Source organism: Bombus terrestris, chromosome 6 (assembly GCF_910591885.1).
Source record: "Bombus terrestris chromosome 6, iyBomTerr1.2, whole genome shotgun sequence".
In the NCBI taxonomy this organism is placed as follows: domain Eukaryota; kingdom Metazoa; phylum Arthropoda; class Insecta; order Hymenoptera; family Apidae; genus Bombus; species Bombus terrestris.
This window is the reverse complement of record NC_063274.1, coordinates 7,025,227-7,039,992: the sequence shown is the minus strand read 5'-3', so window position 1 is coordinate 7,039,992 and position 14,766 is coordinate 7,025,227. Positions and strand designations below refer to the sequence as shown.

The 14,766-nt window shown below is 31.1% G+C and overlaps 2 protein-coding genes, 3 long non-coding RNA genes and 1 pseudogene across 7 annotated transcripts in view; 3 read left to right on the top strand and 3 right to left on the bottom strand.

Annotated features, from left to right (window-relative positions):
* LOC125385294 overlaps positions 1-12,499 on the top strand; it is a 29,980-nt gene extending 17,481 nt beyond the window's left edge. Inside the window, exon 2 of the long non-coding RNA XR_007224364.1 lies at positions 12,142-12,499. This is a non-coding gene — a long non-coding RNA (uncharacterized LOC125385294). The remainder of the gene's footprint in view (positions 1-12,141) is intronic.
* Positions 4,403-6,897, bottom strand: LOC125385285 (annotated as a pseudogene).
* On the top strand, positions 6,339-7,098 carry LOC125385291. The gene is made up of 2 exons (XR_007224361.1): positions 6,339-6,464; positions 6,567-7,098. It is a non-coding gene; the product is annotated as an uncharacterized LOC125385291 (long non-coding RNA).
* Positions 7,003-8,257, bottom strand: LOC125385287 (nucleolar protein 58-like). 2 transcript variants are annotated; one of them, XM_048406633.1, is made up of 3 exons: positions 8,198-8,257; positions 7,955-8,113; positions 7,003-7,583 (listed from the first exon to the last, which is right to left on the bottom strand). In XM_048406633.1, exons 2-3 carry the CDS (start codon positions 7,995-7,997, stop codon positions 7,099-7,101), a joined length of 528 nt encoding a protein of 175 aa, XP_048262590.1. In that variant the 5' UTR covers positions 7,998-8,113; positions 8,198-8,257; the 3' UTR covers positions 7,003-7,098. The 2 variants fall into 2 exon arrangements, with proteins under 2 accessions (XP_048262590.1, XP_048262591.1); XM_048406634.1 differs by lacking the exons at positions 7,955-8,113; positions 8,198-8,257 and adding an exon at positions 7,792-7,834.
* On the top strand, positions 8,928-10,221 carry LOC125385293. The gene is made up of 2 exons (XR_007224363.1): positions 8,928-9,356; positions 9,952-10,221. It is a non-coding gene; the product is annotated as an uncharacterized LOC125385293 (long non-coding RNA).
* Positions 10,594-14,624, bottom strand: LOC125385284 (katanin p60 ATPase-containing subunit A-like 2). Of its 2 annotated transcripts, XM_048406628.1 has the most exons (8): positions 14,320-14,624; positions 13,839-13,938; positions 13,279-13,479; positions 12,892-13,168; positions 12,331-12,499; positions 12,161-12,273; positions 11,762-11,964; positions 10,594-11,598 (listed from the first exon to the last, which is right to left on the bottom strand). In XM_048406628.1, exons 3-8 carry the CDS (start codon positions 13,296-13,298, stop codon positions 11,214-11,216), a joined length of 1,167 nt encoding a protein of 388 aa, XP_048262585.1. In that variant the 5' UTR covers positions 13,299-13,479; positions 13,839-13,938; positions 14,320-14,624; the 3' UTR covers positions 10,594-11,213. The 2 variants fall into 2 exon arrangements, with proteins under 2 accessions (XP_048262585.1, XP_048262586.1); XM_048406629.1 differs by lacking the exon at positions 13,839-13,938.
* Positions 14,625-14,766: the final 142 nt, after the last annotated feature.

Below are 14,766 nucleotides of genomic sequence, written 5' to 3'. Positions count from 1 at the left end.
TTTCCATTTCTTTCGCCATGTATATTCGAGTACTGCATTTGAATTGCAGAGCAGTCGGAAGTAACGGCGCACGTCGTTGATATATCGACAGGAACATGAATTCTTTTTTCATACGATGAATACTTTTTTCATCGACTTGTTAAACCGAATCAAGTTTTCAAATCCAATCATTTAATTTCATCGTTTTACATCGAACGTTTCAATCTTTTTTCTTTTAAATACCTTACCTATATTTCATCTCGTTGAATATTCCATATTTTTAATGCTACTACCACTTATTGGTAATTACAAATATGTAATTATCGTTCTAAAGTTAGAAATTCGAAATAACATTCGTCAATATATGATTCTACGTTTTATATAGAGTAGTAAAAATGATACAATGAGTTTCGTTAAATAACCAATAAAAATTTTTGTTCCTTTTTCTTTTTCTTTTTTCTTTTTTCTTTTCTTTTCTTTTTTTTTCTTTCTTTCTTTTTTTTTTTTTTTTTTTTTTTTTTTTTTTTTTGTTTTATGTATCCAAGATCGAGAATAAACTATGTGCACGTTTCTTGTATTCGTTTCTTGTATTTCTATGAGGGATTCAGTCTTTTTACGCCACAAGAGTCTCAACGTTTTCGTTTTCACGCCTACGTTACGCTCGTTAAACACGTTGCAACAAGACCATGAATAAGGATAACAGCTTTAATGTTTTCACATGTGTCAATTTATTATTTTAGACCTTAAATATTTTATTTATAAAATCTTTATTTAAACAAGTTACCATTGTCGCTACAATAAATCAATGAATGAAATCAGTTTAAATTTAAAATATCATTTCATAATTTCTCGTCACTTGTATCTAAAAACAACAAAAAAACGGTGTACCCACATCGTGCGTAGACGGGAAATTAGAACAGTGGAGCTTAATTGAAACACTGATCATATTCCGCGATTGTAAAACAATAATAGAAAATCGTGTTTCTTTTGAAGGGTATGAAATTGTCAGGAGATTATGCCATTAATGAAATTGGAAACTGGCTGGTCAAAGGGATTAAACTCAATTAAACCGAACTGTGTTATATTGTACAAAGGCTAGAGAACTGCTACCAAATATCTGCTAGTTTAAAGGTGTCCCTTATAAATTATAATTATATTTCAAATTCAATCTCCTAGTAATAAGTAAATTAATATTTTACCTAAAATCTGTGATATAGATAACAAAAATAAATTCTTTACATTATTCGTTAGTTTGCGATATAATTAGAATATTATCTTTATTTTCTGCTGTCTTTGTTATTCTTAAAAGATAAACTGCTTATTTACAAATTTAACACCGCATATGCTATTAATAAATCATTTTATATTTAATTTTGCAACCTTCAGTCATTGTTAAAACTTGTTGACAATACTGTCGGTTAATAGAAATTTCTAAAATCCCCTTGTTTCTACTCGATTAGAGGGTATATTGCAGAAACTATGTTAGCTACAGTGTTAGCTACAAATCATCTGTGTCACTCCGTTAAACTTATACACAATAGTATTGTTTCTTGTTTTCATTTAAAATAAAATATGTTATTGTAGGAATGAAGCAGAATGTTCAAATAATTGAAACAACTTTTTGTCCTATAATTAGTGCCTTTCATTTTAAAAATTAAAAAATTTTTAATCAACGATATTTGGAAGTTTCGATCTAAAATGACCAGGAATTGAAACGGAAAATATTTTGATGCCAATAAATACGTATTATTCACACATAAAACAAATATGAAAACAAACATCGATGTATATGAATGAATTTTGAAATGGGGAGGAATTATATGATTATACCCATTCTCTGTTGCGTTTAATTGTTTCAATCGATGTCTCATGAGAATTTTCATCGAATTCTTTAGAGATCCTGGCTGTAAGGTCTTTTTAAAATTATAAGAACAGATTCAAACTATAACATTTGAAAACTTGTGGTTACAAAACTTACTTGTTTCTCATAATTATTTAAATGAATCTATTCGGTATTTTGAGTGACCGTCCCTTTATGGCTCGGACGACACCTCTCCTTCCTTTGGGAAATTCCGAATTATCTGTCCTCCCCGAGCTGCAAACCTGATGACTTAGACAGTAGGGAAAAACATCAGGGAAAACCTCTGACTAGAAAAGTACGATAGACGAACAAAATTTAACGGCTGATGGGGAGTATCAACAACATACAAGGACAATCATCAACAAAGTGTCGTACCGTGCGGGTGAAATACTGGAGTTTCAATAAGATCTTATAACCATCGAGTTCAGAACATCAACAAACTTTGTTTGCATAAAGCAAGTGTATACAAAGTGTCAAATTACACTAACACCCGATCTATTAAATCCGTTCCACCTTGAGCGTTAATTCATTCAAGGTTCGTGGTATCGATCGATCGGTCGGACGTGCCCGGTGGCTCTTTAGTCGATGATTTGTAACAGAATCCTTGCATTAACACAGATTCTCAGAACACACAACTTCACCCAGCAGATATCGATTACAGTCAGTTGTCACTAACAATGCTTTTATCAACAATTTCTTTACCTGTTGATCCTCTGGAAGTTTTAACTATATATATTCTCTAGGAACAGTAGGATTTTAATGATATAACTTTACTAATGAGATCTTAATGTCATAAACGGTATCGAAACTTCTTAATTAATGTCGTTATCGAAGAAGAGACTCGTAATCTTCTCAAACGAAGAGCACTTGATGTTTACAAGTAGAACTCGATATCTTAGTTTCTTAAAATGTGTTTCTGTGTTTACTTTCTAAATGTAAACTTTATTCAAAACGAGCCGTTCATTCGTTACAGGCCGTTAATAAAATTGCACTTTGCACAAAGGAATAGCCGTTAATAATTTAAGATTCTCTGCTCGTCGTACAGGGTATATATCGTAATTATTCACGACGATCGTAACGTTTAAGTCCAATTCGAGCTTAAAATCCCACGTGAGCTATACTACCACAATAGCCTGAATTTCTATTTGTTCGTTTACTGCCTGTTCGTACTCGGAGCATCCGTTGTAAATTACAGCAAAATCTTCTAATGTGTTCCAGAATATGTCTTCATGGAATTTTAATAATTTATTAAATCTATAGATAACAAATGTAAAACTTATTAATTTATAATTAATATAAAATAAGAGAGCACGAAACTTCCTATTTTATGGACATATTAAACATTTGTAAAAAATTCTGTATCATTAGTATCACTTTAATTACTTTAAAGGATATAATCCCATAAAGCCGTGACCCCTGAAAGAATCGATGTTCACGCGTGACAAATTGGCGTCGTATGAAAGTTCCGGTATGAACGTTACTAGAGCTGATACCAGCTAGGGGCACAGGTATATGTTCTGGGCTCATTATATATTTATAAAGGGCTGCCGATTCAACGAGTGGTCCGGGTAAATTTAAATTGTAAATAGACAGAGATTTCAAGTAAAAGCCTGGATAAGAGCGGATATGGTATGAGAGTCTGTGGTGGAAAGAGGAACAGGCTGCTTTTATTTGTAAAGTTTGAATTTCCTCGATATCGAAGGTGTTTAAGCCGCAAGTGTGTTTCATGTTAATCGTTCGTGTTAATTCATTCGAGACCGAGATTTTATTGTAATACGATTCCTGGGTGTCAGTACGATCTGAATGTTTTGTTAGAATGATACTGTGCTTTTCTCTCTCTGGAATATCCTTTTCATATTTTAATTTTAAATCGATGACAATCTTAAATTTTATGCCTCATGTTTTTAAAATATAAAATTATATACTATGTTATACTATAATGTATTATGTACAGTTATATATATTATGCCTACTGATTGATATGAATTTCTTTCGGTCTCGAATGCGTTAAAACGGAGCGCAAAGAAGTCGAAATTACTTATTGTAATTGGTAAAACATCGTGAAAGGCAGACAGATACAAGAAAGAAGTTAAACTATAAATTATATTTGCGACATTGTTATGTTTTTGCTTTCTTTAAGCCTTTCATCAAGACAGCCGATCTATAAATATTAATCGACCAATTTCTCTAAGCTTGTAACTTCAAATTAATGTTTATATATATATATATATATAAAGAGTTACGTATTAATCTATCTAAATATTTAAAAAGATGTTTAATGTTATAAATGATGGATATTAAAGATGTTCAAAAGAATGTAGTCTTCGCGTGTTCTTTATCATATCCCTGATCAAAGACATTCCAATATTATTACAATATCCAATTACATATTGATACACAAGATATACAGATTATTATTTATAACATTTTGGTTTTCTTAATTGAGTTATTCATTTAGTACAAATGATAAGTAATTAGTAATAAGTCATAAAAAAAAAAAAAAAAAAAAACGGTATTGTAGTAGAAATATTATAAGAAAACATTTTCTGTTTCAGTGTAGAGTTACTCCTTTTTATAGACAGTGTCGTACAAATCCGTACGTCTTTGAGAAAATGTAGGTATCTGAGCCCTTACTTCCTCAACAACTTTCAAATCTGAGAGAAAAGAAAAACATACGAAGTAATAAGTAATGCTTGCTAATAAATTCAGCAAATACAGAGGGAGCCGGCAAAATCGATGAACCAACGAGACTAAAAGTTAATTACATCATGGATTTTTCTCGCTTTTAATGTTAAGCTGAAAATTACCGATATCGGTGACCACCATATTTTCCTGAGTTTCCAAATCATAAAGGATTTTCCCCCAGGGATTTGTCAACTGTGTATGTCCCCATGCGACATAACTTGCTGAAGGAACACGAGCCGGTGATATACAGGCGACGTATAATTGATTGTCATTCGCTCTGGAACGCTGAAGTAATGACCAGTGCAGTGGTCCAGTGGTCATATTGAATGCCACCGGATATATCAGTATTTGGCAACCTAACACAGAGAAACGGGAAATATGAGACCACTGAATTTTAGTTAACTTTGTAGGTGCACAGTCCACATTCCATAATTTATGAATATGCGAGAACAGTCCTCTTGTCGTGCTTCTAATTCTTTTATTTATTTCATTTTCAGCGAATATACTGGTTTTTTAAATTAAGCTCCTTTTTATACAGAGTTACAGATTATATTGATTATACTTTATATAGAATATATTTAAGAAAGATAGTTACTTTCCTGCTAGTTAAGTATTGTTCGATTAAGCTACTGTACCTTTGTTCCGATAAATGCGTGCCATTTCCTCGAATCTGATATCATAGCAAATGCCAATACCTATTTTCCAGCCCTTCACATCAAACATTGTTAGGGAATCACCAGGACTGAGTGAATCACTCTCTCGGAAAGTAATCTTGTTGGGAATGTCGATGTCGAATAGATGTACCTAATAACATAAAAATATAGTTGCTAACTCTATTGCTGTAACTTTTGTAATTTAACATCAATGTTACGAACTTTTAAACTTTAATTGTTTTTTATTTAATAACTGACAGCGTTTTTATCACTTTCTTTTATTAAAAAGTTTTATCATTTAATAATATTTGAGAAGGAATATTTTTTAAGAAAAAATAAGTTTTTTCGTATGTGAAAAATTTATATTACAAAACAAATATATTGTACAAAAACTTATATATTATATTACGACAAAAATGTATGTTTCTCGTATCAAAACGTATTTTATAAACCTATAACATATTTTTTAAATTATAGAATTGGTTATAGTACACGTATGTACATATGTATATTCCTAAATTATTCCTAGATAGAGTCACTTTCTCCACCCCGATATTTTCAATTTCAAAGCCACATGGAGGTATATTATTTACCTTCCGGTGTTTTGCTATCAAAGTTCCATCGGGACCCCAAATAGTACAGCAGGTATTGTACAATTTATCGCCCTCTATTTCAGGTATCGTACCACCAACTACATAAATGCTGTTTTCCTTAGCTGCCTTCGATAAAGCAACGCTCGTTTCACCGTTTCATCGGGAATACTCTCGGCGTATTTTGGAAACTATTCTGCATTGCAATATTTCAATTAATGAAAAATAACTGTCCTTTGTTCCAACCATAAATTAAGTTGAAATGTTTGTCAATTTTTTATTTTTTAAATTAGTAAAATAACTAAATTTTACATTTCGATTTACTTAAATATATAATTACTTAGATAATAGTACATATAATAAATTGTTTCTACAGGTTCAAGATGAAAAATGAATATTTAGAAATGTTTGTTTAATTACAATCATGCTATTTGGTTTAGTACCAGTGACTTGTTACTTAACGACTTTGCTAGTACTTTTTGAAACATAAAGTTAGATTTTAACTAACATTAATTTTTAACTACTATAGGTGGAATTATAAATACAAAATAATTGATAATACTAGTTTATTATTAAGTACCTAATTATTAGTATCTTAAAAAATATATTTATACAAAAATCACGATAATCATAAAAGTGGGGAAATTCTATATTCTCGAGTCAATTCACAATCTTTATGGAAGTATAAACGATAAGGTAATTTGTCTACTTTTACTTTTTTCTATATAGTTGTTATACATATAATAAATTATTAGAAAAAGAAACAAATTATTACGTATTCCATATGGTGAATTAAAGCATTCAGGAAGAGCGATAATATCAGCATTATGCTCTTTCGCGCTGGAAATGTAGGAAACTGCCCGCTCTACATTTTTGCTTTTTACTTCATTTACTTGAAGTTGTACCAACGCCAAGCGAAATGCTAAAATGTTGGAAAAATTAAATACACTCGGTTATATATTTCCCATACTTTTTACCTATAAATACTTTATACATAGTGAATATACTTACTCGACATCGTTCGCACTACTTGTTTAGCGATGTTCGTAAGTATCATAATGTTCTTTGAGGTTATGTATGTATACTACTCGATATCAACATTACGTAAACAATACGCGGGGATTTTTAATAATTATTGATAAAGTTTAGGACATTAACTTTGATGTAATTGTAAACATTATTACATATTATAATTAAATGTAATTTTCAGTTAAGGGTAAGAAAAGAAATATAATATTTTGTAAAAATACACTTTATTATAAAATCTGTATAAATAAAATTGTACAATTTATCTTGAAAGTAAAATGACCGAATACGTCCCTGGAAAATATTACTGCCTACTAAATGATCGAGATCTTGATCTTTCTCGTCTTTTGTGTTTCTTTCTGTCTGCGTAATCTCTGGGTTTCTTATCTCTAACGTTTTCTCTTTCTTTCTCTTTCTTTTTATGTTTTTTACTTGATCTTTCGGATGAGCAATCGTGCTTCTTATCTTTCTTTGACTTTTTCAATCTTTTTAATTTATAAGAATCATTCCTATTAGAGTTACTTCTTTCTCTCCGTCTCTTCTTTTCAGAATCACTATCGCTGTCATCATTAGATTCGGAGCGCCTTTTTCGTCTTTCTGATTTTTTATCCCCCACTTTATCATACTTGTTCTTATTGTGCATCGTACTTCCGATTTTCTTTCTTTTATTACTACTTTTGTCACCATCTTCACCGTCTTCGGGGTCAGGGGACATTGATCCTTTTCTATCCATCTTTTGCTCGAGTCCCTTGGATTCCTTGTCCTTATATTCCTCATACTTTTTTGTATCTGAAATTAATCCCATAAAATACTGAAAGCTAAAACCTCTGCATTTATCATATTTTATATAAAAATAGAAGGGACCTTTAAAAAATTGCATGCAACAACACACTTACAGGTACTTTTGAATTAGTTTTTCTACATGTCCGATTATGTCTTTATATGTATATGTCAATTCAAATTTATTTTCTTAAAAGTCCCTTAATGAAAAACTAACACTTCATATTAACTTTGAACTTTTGAGTTCTTAGAATATTCTGATTTAGTCACTGGCTGTACCATAAATTCATTTACAGATATTATATTTCCACCAAGAGCTAGTTTTATTATGAGCCTTCCAGCATCATCATCGAATCCTTCTATTTGACTATAATTATTACTTTGCTTTCCAGCTATAATTTTCACAAATGTTCCTTTCTCCATTTTAACTTCTTCCTCTTCTTTTTTGGAATCTGTATTTTTCTTCTACAATGCCTACTTTGTCTGCTCCAAGACTCATACCTTTTGGTCGTAATTCTGGTATGACAGCTGCTACTAATCTGTAATAGTTAGAATGAACGATTGTGAAATAAAAAATGATGTTCTCTGTTTACTTTCCAATAAGTGATGTATTAAATACATACAATTAATTTAATCCAGAGTAAAATTCATACTTTTCATTTCAACCAATTCCCTTTCCTGGTTGCCATCCCATTCCCCGTAACATTGCTACACCAAAATCATCAATAGGAATTTTTTCATAATCTTCTAACGTAGACTGAAAAATACAAAACGATATTTATAATATGCAAATGTAATACATCTGTGCATTGCACATCAATATGTTGATAACGTACCTGTTCTTTGCCTCTTAGTGATTCATCTTCTACTAAAGGTAAGGTTAAATCATTTGTTTTAGTTTCATGTTCATTCTTTGATTCAAGATCCTCAATGATTTCTTTCGCCACTTGTTCTTCTAAAGTAACAACTTTATTTTCACTATCTTCAACTGGCTCTTTCTTTATTGATATTATTGGCGATGTTTTTCCATTAGATAGCTTTGATTTTGCCTCGTTAACACTAGCGTCTCCTACCTTTTCCTTATCTGCCTTCGGAAGGAAAATGTCTGCATCTATTTTATTAACTATTCTATCATGCCAGGTTTTTGAACCTAGTAATGAAATAATTAGAGGTTCATCTTTTTTTTCTTCCTTACTGAAATAAAAAAATTGTTTTCAAATATATATATTCCGCTATTGGTGATTTTTATAGGTTAGGTTGAGGTTATATGTTTCTTGATTAAAAATTTTACTTTTTGAACTCACCCTATTACTTTAATACCTTTCTCATCAAGGCATTCAATGTAATCAACTTTCTTTTTTTCTTGTGGAATAGCATTTTTTAACACAGGTTTCTTAATAGATTTCGCAAAACCGAAGGAAATCTTCTTTCCTTCTTCTGCCATTTATTTGTTATTTTAACACTGACTTATAGATCAATAGACATGTATATACTAGACATAAAGATTGATGTCACTTGAAACTATGTACATGAATCTAATATCTTATTATACTTTATTAATCTACTCAAAATTACTTGCACATTACTAAAATTTCATTCCGACAATATATCAAGCGCCTGAATAAGTGACATTAAAGTAAACATATATCAGAGAGGAAATAAGAAGAACTGACGCCTATGGTCTTCTATGTTACAGAGCTAGTGCTACACCATACGGCCAAATGCCGAAAATGGCTAGGATATCCCAGAGAGAGTAGTGCTGCACCATGCAGCCAAATGCTAGTATATATCTGCCTATACGTTTCAATCAGAAAATCGATATTATGTGTTCATGTGAAAGTTTACATTTCCCTAGGAGCTGTATTTTGATAGATTTAAGCTTCTAATGGAGTATTTTAAACGTATAGAGTATATACTATGAAGTAGATAGTAGTGCGGATCATTTTATATTCATAGTGGTGCTTTCATGGTTTCACTAGGGTTTTGGTGAAAGCTTAGGTTGACATTCACGGTTCATTTAGACTGATAATTCACGATTTCATCTATTCCCTTTTTTTCTCTTTTAAGCCTCCTTTTTCTATGCTTGGCCAGTTCCAGTAAATGTATTTAAAGCTATTACAGGTCATTCAGAAGTTACGTCTCATAAATTAAAATACATAGAAGAATGGCAATTACATTCTCCTTTTTATCATTTATATTCTATTATTAGAACACGTATCATTTTTCAAAATTTTCATTGCAATCTACAATTGTTTATGTCATCTTCCTATTGGTCATCGACTTTGTCATTTGCATGTCTCATTTTCCTCGTGTTCGGCATTTCAATATCAGGGAACGAATTTCTATCTTCTACATGAAATCATCTCTTTAATTTCAGATAGACGAATATGCGGCTGCTTCTGTTCCAAATATCTCCGTTACTGTGCCTGTTGACGGAAATCGGCGCGGCTGGGATCGGTAAAGCATGTCAGATCCTGCCATACGCGACCGATTCCTGGAATCACCCATCATGGCCACGGCTCGACTCTTCCGCGTTCGAAGTTCGCAGCGTGACCGGAGTTGGTCATCTCAATCCCTTGTTTAATTGTTGATTTTTTTAAATCTTTGTTTATTAATTCCAGGTTTTTTACATATTTTTTTTTTTTTTTTTTTACATGATTTTTTTCCAGAATAAACGCTGAATTCTGATTGTAGGGTGGATACAGGCAAAAGTACCGATACGCGACGGTACGACATAGCCATGCATTATTACATTTCTTTTTTTTTTTTTTTTTTTTAAGATTATTATTGTAACTTAAATTTAAGCCGCTGTTACGCTGTGCCTATGTGCGATATTTTAATTTATGTCCTGAAAGCCTGGACGCAAAAACAGGACAGTTCGTTAGCGTAGGAGGGAACTTCTTCGTTAGACTGAACTCTGTTGATTGACTATTGAAAGCGGAAAGCGTAATAAGTTATAGTAATTCTTTTGCACGAGATTAAATAATTCAAAAGCGTTATTTTTTAGTATTAATTAGAGTTATTTTAAATATTGAAATTTACAATAAACATTTAGAATTTACAACAGAATTTGGCTAATAATTCAGTTGTATGAGAAAAATTTCAAGACAATTATCGATATATAATCCGACATCGCACTTTCTGCATTCTCTTATTTTTCACACAAACAACACATTTTCTTCTCGATAATTACATGCGACTGTCCTCACATAAATGTATCAGTATCTGTATCATAAATGTATCATAAATGTAATAGTATTACTTCTACTTGGTCGGAAAAATCGACAAACGCGTATATCTGTCGTTAGGCCATGCGGAATACTTGCAAAAAACGCATATATGTGTTCTGAGTCCATACATGCGTTAATAATAATATTTAAATAATATTTAATACATGGCTATATTACCACTCAGATTACACATATTATATATTATATTACATTATATATATTATATATATTATATTATATAGGGAATATGTATACCACGTATATATGTAGAAAGACATTTAAAACTTGTTTATAGTGCGTGCGCACACATACGTGCACGCACGCGAACAATTTTTCGAACGATAATTATATTAATAATTTATAACCATTTATATTTTTATATTTTTATATTTTTATATTTTTATATTTTTTAAAATATCTTGTTTTGGCATACATATTTTTTCCACGCTTCATATCTATCCACATTCGTAACTGTAGGTGACATTTTTTTTAACAATTTTGCTATTATTTTATAATTCTTTAATTCATATTTCAAAGTCGTAGTAGATGTTTCTCCTTTTTCAAGTCTTTTAAACATTGGATTCATTTCTAGCAGCCATGCTTGCGTACAAAGCAATTTTATATCAGCACAAGAATATTTTTCAGTAGATTTTATTATGTGACTCACAATATCCATATTCTCTAATAATCGGTTGCTAAGGTATAATTTGAACATATAAAATCGAGTAACTTCGTTTGGTAATGATACGTATATATTCTTTTCAAGGCGTCTGCGTAAAGTTGCATCAATATCCCTAATAATATATTTACAATAAATATTATTGTTCTGTTATATTAATAATAACGAAGGAATATTCCGAACAACACAATTGATTAAGATTAAGATAATGAATAATTATGATATTAAGATATTTTCTACTTAGAAAACATTGAAATAGCTATAAATGATATACATACCAAGGGCAATTAGTTGCGGCCAAAAGAACTACATCAGAATTTTTGTTAATTACTAATCTATCCAATCTAAAAAGAAGTTCTGATCTGAATGTCTTTGCAGATTCAGACAATGTATACTTTACTCCTTTATTTGTTCCTATGCAGTCAATCTCGTCGATAAAAATAATTGTAGGCGAATTATTATAGGCAAGTTCAAATAAAACCTGTTCAGTTTAACAAATGTATTTATTATTTATTAAATATTATATTCAAAATTCCTTAAATTCATTGTTTCATCACGAACGTAATATCATTTCGTTTTCCAAACAACTATTCTATTTATATATGAATGACGACAAATAAAAACAAATCTTTTTAAACCTAGAATCTCTTCTTCATAGACAAAGGAAATCAACTTACACGGATATACTTCTTGGAATCACCTCTCCATTTGTCCACCAATGAGCTGGTCGTTACGTTAAAAAAGGTGCATTGGCATTCTGTTGCGACTGCCTTCGCCAACATCGTCTTCCCTATTTCATAATTGCTTGTAAACATGTATGGGAATGAAAGAAATACGAGTATCTTACCTGTACCAGGTGGTCCATATAGCAGAATACTTTTACAGGGAGCAAATGGGCCTTTAAAAAAGATAGGGTATTTAAGGGGATACACAATGGCATCCTTAATGGCAGATTTACATTCCTCTAGGCCTGCAATGTTGTCCCAATATACATTTAATTCTTTCAGTATGATTTCCTGCGACAATACAAAGATGAAATGGTGCATAATCTCTGTATTAATTTCCTCGAGTGTTATGTAATTCATTATTTAAAGCTTTACTGAAATCCCTACGTCATTGATATACAGTGGATTGTTTATCCAAGGTATTTGTTGGATATACAGTGGATATATACAACAATACATTTGTTGGATATTGATATACAGTGGATTGTTTATCCAAGCTATTTGTTGGATATACAGTGTATACAGTGTATACAGATATACAGTGTATACAGTGTATACAGATATACAGATATATACAACAATACATTTGTTGGATATTGATATACAGTGGATTGTTTATCCAAGGATAGGTATTTTATTTTTAAAAAGCTTTACAATACGTATATTAATCGAAAATAACTTACAGATAAAATGTCTTGAGCAATCTTCTGCAATTCTGGATTGTCTATATAAAGGTCCCGAGCACATTTTGATATCTTTGATTGCCTGGATTGTTCCATTGAGACGTTAAATGAAGCTCTTTGATGAAGCTCTTCTGATGAAGATCCATCGTTTTCATTGGCAGAAATTGTTGTCACTGTCATTGCAAGATTAATATCATCGGTAGCATCACCCCTCATCTTCTGTTGTGCATTCCTCCCTTCGACAGACCCAGATACAGACTCACTTCTCGTTTGTTTGCTAACAGATTTGACAAGTTTTACTACTTCTTTGAAGATTGAATGATATTGTAATAGATGCATTGAATATGTTGAGAAAGTTGAATAGTGTTAAATAATTTAAATTCTTACACTTTGTTCGCATTTGTCATTTCCCTCGTCTTTATTTCCTTTTCAGTTATTTTCTTACACAATATAGGATATTTTTGGAATTTTATCTTGTAATAATTTTCATATTCTCTAAGAATAATTTCCAAATTGACGTTGTCCCAGACTCGATATTTCCGAGATAGACGAGCTTCCCGGATTAATACATCGCTAATGCCAACATATCTAAAAAATATAATTTTTAATTCATTGAACAAATTTTATGCTATGAGTACACACTATACGATAATCATCAATTGGGACAACTGTTTTATTTCTATCCTTTCTATTTATCTATCTATTCTATTTCTATCCTTCTGCTTTTTAATTTCTAATTTTTAAAGTTTGAATTTAAATATATTTTCATTTATAACTAGTTAAACTACGTTATCGATTGAGTTATTCTATAACAACCGAGCTACCGATGTCGATTTTCAAATTTTGATTCCTTCCCCTCTTTCCGCACTAATTTCTATTTCGATTGGTCACCGATATTATTCGAAAAAATTGCAACTAAGAAGATATCTAAATTGCAATGTACTCACCCATTGTGTACCAAATAATCACACTAATCACAATAATCACAATAATAATCACATTAAGGTACAATATGTCCCGATTACGTTCCGAAGTATGACTCTCCTCCTAATGCGACATTTATTTTTTTTATTATTAACAATAATTATTAATAATATAAAGATTTTCATGCAATTTTCTGTTACATTGCGAGTTTAATAAATTTGTTACACATAATTTTGTTATCTACTATCTTGATACGCGCAAAGATAAATCCTAATGATATATAATACAGCGTAAATGGTTATAAATAATTAATTATTGACAATAATTATAAGAATTATCGAAAGAAAAAATCATAGATACAAAATCAAATACAAATCATAGATATAAAATCAATCAAAAAAATGAACGACAATTGTGAAAAACGCAATATGGCATATCAATGACGAAACACACTCATGACTGTCATGGAAGTTCCAAAGTCCCAAAATCTAGAATATTCCTTACCTCTTTAGATTGAGATATCTTATTCGTGGTACCTTGCTGCGACGAATCACCGTTCATTGTGATAGTTTTAAATGTGATAATGATATCCTTGTATTGACTATCGTTTTTCGATAGTTACGAGAATTTTCGTTTATCACTTTGAGACAATCCGTAACTTCCTTTCTCTTATAAAGTTTCCCTTCAACTCCGTTGAAAACTGAGCATCAAACAGGAGACGAACGATTTGTTCGCACACATAAGCAGGGTGCGAATATAATGATGGAATAGTCGAGTCCTGTCTACTATATAGTAAGATGGATACGACATTGAAATAGAAAGAGAAGGCTGTATATAAGCATTTTCTGTCCTTGTTTAATCAGGCATGCACACTAGTGGACACTGACGGCGCTCGTTTACCGTTGTTACATATTTCCGGTACAAGTACGCGGGCATTAGAGAAGGACGGAA

What these genes read in the sequence shown, in the direction of transcription:
- LOC125385284 (XM_048406628.1), bottom strand. Translation starts at nt 13,298, where the DNA reads ATGACAAATGCGAACAAAGT. An exon ending in ATGACAAATGCGAACAAAGT is followed by an intron (nt 13,169 to 13,278) that starts GTAAGAATTTAA and finishes CAAATCTGTTAG; the next exon opens with CAAACAAACGAGAAGTGAGT. An exon ending in ATTCCAAGAAGTATATCCGT is followed by an intron (nt 11,965 to 12,160) that starts GTAAGTTGATTT and finishes TAAACTGAACAG; the next exon opens with GTTTTATTTGAACTTGCCTA.
- LOC125385287 (XM_048406633.1), bottom strand. Translation starts at nt 7,997, where the DNA reads ATGGAGAAAGGAACATTTGTGAAAATTATAGCTGGAAAGCAAA. An exon ending in AATTATAGCTGGAAAGCAAA is followed by an intron (nt 7,584 to 7,954) that starts GTAATAATTATA and finishes GATTAATTTCAG; the next exon opens with ATACAAAAAAGTATGAGGAA.